Raw genomic sequence first — 3,666 nt, 5'->3', positions numbered from 1 at the left:
AAAAAACACAGTTTTTCAGTTTTAAATTTGTATAGCTATATTTCCTACACTTCAAAAAGTGACAAATATTAATACTGTGGCTGATGACATAAGTACACCTCTCAGTACAATATAACGGTATCTACAAAAAATATAAACATTCTAAAATTCATTCATGTTTTTGTTATAAAAACGCGTCTTTAGAGAACTGGTCCATAAATTAACACCCTGATAGCTTCTGAGGCATTTAAGTAACTTATTTCATGTGCTTCTCGACAATCTAAATGCATCTTTGTGGCTTAAATATCTAGGACATCACATTCATGGAGTAGTAATGCAAAACGCACACTCACACATAAAATTATAAACAGTGAGACTTGAATAAAACAGAGTAGAGTATGGGCACTCACTAAAACAAGGGGTTGGACTGATGGTAAGACTTGTAAAGGTGCCCTCAAAATTGATGGAAGTAGTCAAATGTAGGAGGCTTGAGACAGGCTACAAGTTGCACAAACGCCTCAGGTTCCCTCGGGTCGCCTGGTCTCAAGCCATACTGCCTTTGCTCATTGTTGAGGCACCCTCAGACGAATATCACAAAATCAACTCAAGTACTTGAGAAAGGGATACAAGATGAGAACAATGTATCCCAATACTTTGGTGAACTTTTAAAAATACTTTAGGTTTCCCACCCAAGACTGCGCTCTACTGCCATCTTCCACTTATTATAACGCTCATTGCGGTCTGAAACAATTTTTGGAAAATATTAATATATATATATCCAAATGACAGAAAGTTTAAAAATTTACAAAGAAAGCAGTGTTTATTACCTTCTTCCGTGATTTTTGGTTCAAAAACATCAGCAGGCATTCTCTCAATATTATCCAAGTCGAAAAGATCAATTCCACTAGCACAGCCTGCAGCTAAAGCTGCTCCTAATGCTGTTGTTTCTGCCATCTTAGGCCGCACTGAAATATATGAAAAGAGTTTTTTTTTGTTTTTTTTTAATTACAACACTGACTAAGAAACCGTCTCCTGCTAACTGGAAATGATCAGCATACTCACCAACTGGAATACCAATGAGATCAGCCTGTAGCTGCATCAGCAAATGGTTAGCAGTCATCCCACCATCAACCTGAAGGCGAGAGAGAGGCACCCCACAATCCCCATTCATTGCATCGAGTATATCCCTAGTTTGGAAGCAAACAGCTTCTAGAGTTGCTCGGATGATATGAGAACGAGATGTTGTTTCAGAAATTCCACACATAACTCTACAAAGATTGAAATTGGTATAAATAAACATAGGACAAAATATGGATGCGCACTTGTTTCTGGCACAGTGCAAATATAGATAGATAAAATCAACATAAAGTATCTTTTCACCCGCGAGCATCTGAAATCCAGTAGGGAGCATAGAGACCGGAGAAGGCAGGCACAAAGTATACATCTCCTGTATTTCCCACACTGTCGGCGAGAGCTTCACTCTGGCTTATGTCAGACAGCATATCTACATTATCACGCAGCCAGTTGAAAGCTGCACCTGCTACAGCCACAGAGCCTTCTAGAGCGTACACAGGCTTCTTGTGTGGTCCCATTTGGTAGGCCACCGTTGCCACTAGACCGAATTTGGATTCCACTCTCTTTAATAAGAAGAAAGATAAAAAATTACTACCAATAAAATAATTTTAAAAATATTAAAAATAGCTACAATTTTTGTTACCTTTTCTCCTGTACTGTAAAGTAAAAAACAACCAGTGCCATATGTGCTCTTTGCTTGCCCAGACTTAAAACACATTTGTCCAACCAGGGCTGCATGCTGGTCTCCTAGTATCTTCAAGAAAAAAAAATTATTACTAGAGCACTATTAAAATAAGAAAGAGCATTGAATAGGTTTACAAAAATTTACTTACACCTGAAATAGGCACACCTTGTATCTTTCCCTCTGCAATCTCCCCATACTTTTCAGATGAGCTATGAATTTCTGGTAGAATTTTCATAGGAATGTCAAAGAATCTACAAAAACACATAAACTACATTAATTTGCTGTGGTTGTGATGGATTTTTATTTTTGGTGTGACAGTCAATATAAATAGAGTACTTACTCGCATAGGGATGGATCCCACTTGAGAGACTCAATATGCATAAGCATTGTGCGGGAAGCATTTGAGACATCAGTAATATGAAGACCATTATTAACACCACCAGTAAGATTCTGAAGACAAGGTGGTATTGCATTACAAAATATGAAAAAAATTCCACCTACAAATCAGTGACATCGATTTACCCAAATAAGCCAAGTGTCAATGGTCCCAACAAGAAGACGATTTTCATCCAAAGCAAGTTTTACTTCTGGATTATTTTGCAAGAGCCATGAAATCTTGCTCGCACTAAAGTAAGGACTAAGAGGAAGGCCATTTTTGCTAGCTAAGCCATTTTTGTCTGCATTAGGTAACTTTTGAATCAATTCATCAATCATATGACTGGTACGCATATCTTGCCAGACTGAAACCAAAATTTTGAGAGTCAATTATGCTTAAAAAGATAGGAAAATATGAAAGCGTGTCGTGTGACTCTTTACCAACCTATGGCGTGTTGGAAAGGTACACCAGTTGTTTTGTCCCAGGCTACAATTGTTTCACGCTGGTTTGTAATACCGACAGCAACAATGTCAGATGCATAGCAGCCCTCTGCTACAAGATTATCCACCGCTTGCGATATGCATTCTCTCACTACATTAAGAATCATAACAGGGTCTTGTTCAACCCATCCTTCCTTTGGATAAATCAAACTCAGAGGTATTTGATGTCTAGCAACAATTTGTTTGGTTTCTGCAGAAAAAATCTTCAAAAAGAAACAATATTAGTGTAAATACGTGTTGATTTTTTTTTGTTGCTGTTGTGAGACTTAAATAATTAAAACAAGAAAATGAAATAAGAAAACAAGTTTTCTATCAATTTCAAATACTCACCAGGAAACGCGCACTACTTGTTCCCTCATCAATGGCACCAACAAGTGGACCATGTTTTCCCTGAACGACGGGCATGTCTGAAAAATAAATGCGACTCTTAGCTCACACTTCAAACCAGTTTAAGCTGTCCCAAATGGTGTTGATGAAGGCACACTATGCTGCCACGGGTGCACAGAGTACTCTGTGTCAATTAATTGACAGGGAGATACTTGAGGTGGAGCAGCAGCAGCAACAGATAAGCCCCCGGGCCGGGGGGGTCGCTAGCAGCGACAGGAGAATAAGACAAAGTCCAGCGAGCTGTCGGGCTGCGGCTTTCACACGACTTCTTTACAAGTCGCGGCGAGTCACAGAAGCGCGTAAAGGTCACCCTGGGCTTCGACGCTTCGGGCGGCGATTGCCACAGTGTGCGGCAGTTAATGAGGCAGGTAAACATAAACACTCATAACCTTCGGCGCTCGATCGGAGCACTTCGGGAGGTCAACCTACCTGCCGGGAGGATGAATAACGAGAGTGACGCAAACGGGGAAGGCCCGGGGAACTCTGAGGGGCCGAGGACTGTCGGGATGCCACGGCGTACTTGTCGGCTGTTTCTGAATGTTTTTATTTGCGCCCAGTTCCAGGGCGACAGCAGACGGCCGACGGGTCTTTACGACGACGGAGCAGCAGACGGCTGTCTCAGCTTTCTCAGCTGTATGAGGTGAGGGGGTAAGGGGTGAGCGGGG

At 40.9% G+C, this 3,666-nt stretch overlaps 2 protein-coding genes across 8 annotated transcripts in view; one reads left to right on the top strand and one right to left on the bottom strand.

Annotated features, from left to right (window-relative positions):
- Positions 1 to 11: 11 nt before the first annotated feature.
- On the bottom strand, positions 12 to 3,574 carry LOC113216274 (glycerol kinase). Of its 2 annotated transcripts, XM_052275969.1 has the most exons (11): positions 3,431 to 3,574; positions 2,945 to 3,021; positions 2,559 to 2,817; positions 2,261 to 2,478; positions 2,079 to 2,188; positions 1,887 to 1,989; positions 1,697 to 1,807; positions 1,360 to 1,616; positions 1,042 to 1,247; positions 807 to 944; positions 12 to 720 (listed from the first exon to the last, which is right to left on the bottom strand). In XM_052275969.1, the coding sequence occupies exons 2-11, from the start codon at positions 3,017 to 3,019 to the stop codon at positions 656 to 658; spliced, it is 1,542 nt and encodes a 513-aa protein (XP_052131929.1). In that variant the 5' UTR covers positions 3,020 to 3,021; positions 3,431 to 3,574; the 3' UTR covers positions 12 to 655. The 2 variants fall into 2 exon arrangements, with proteins under 2 accessions (XP_052131929.1, XP_052131933.1); XM_052275973.1 differs by lacking the exon at positions 3,431 to 3,574 and having other exon boundaries at positions 2,945 to 3,139.
- The window catches only part of LOC113202709 (vanin-like protein 1), a 30,512-nt gene continuing 30,025 nt past the window's right edge, over positions 3,180 to 3,666 (top strand). For 2 of the 6 annotated variants that reach the window (XM_052275930.1, XM_052275923.1), the window contains exon 1: positions 3,442 to 3,641. In XM_052275930.1, the coding sequence (XP_052131890.1) occupies positions 3,442 to 3,641 (200 nt within the window). Of the gene's footprint in view, positions 3,370 to 3,414; positions 3,642 to 3,666 lie in introns of those variants that run through there. The other 4 variants (XM_052275941.1, XM_052275935.1, XM_052275951.1 and 1 more) reach the window with 4 other exon arrangements.

This window comes from Frankliniella occidentalis, unplaced genomic scaffold, assembly GCF_000697945.3.
Source record: "Frankliniella occidentalis isolate FOCC.00 unplaced genomic scaffold, Focc_3.1 Scaffold9, whole genome shotgun sequence".
Classification (NCBI taxonomy): domain Eukaryota; kingdom Metazoa; phylum Arthropoda; class Insecta; order Thysanoptera; family Thripidae; genus Frankliniella; species Frankliniella occidentalis.
Note: the sequence above shows the minus strand (reverse complement) of the source record. Positions and strands in the feature narration are given on the sequence as shown.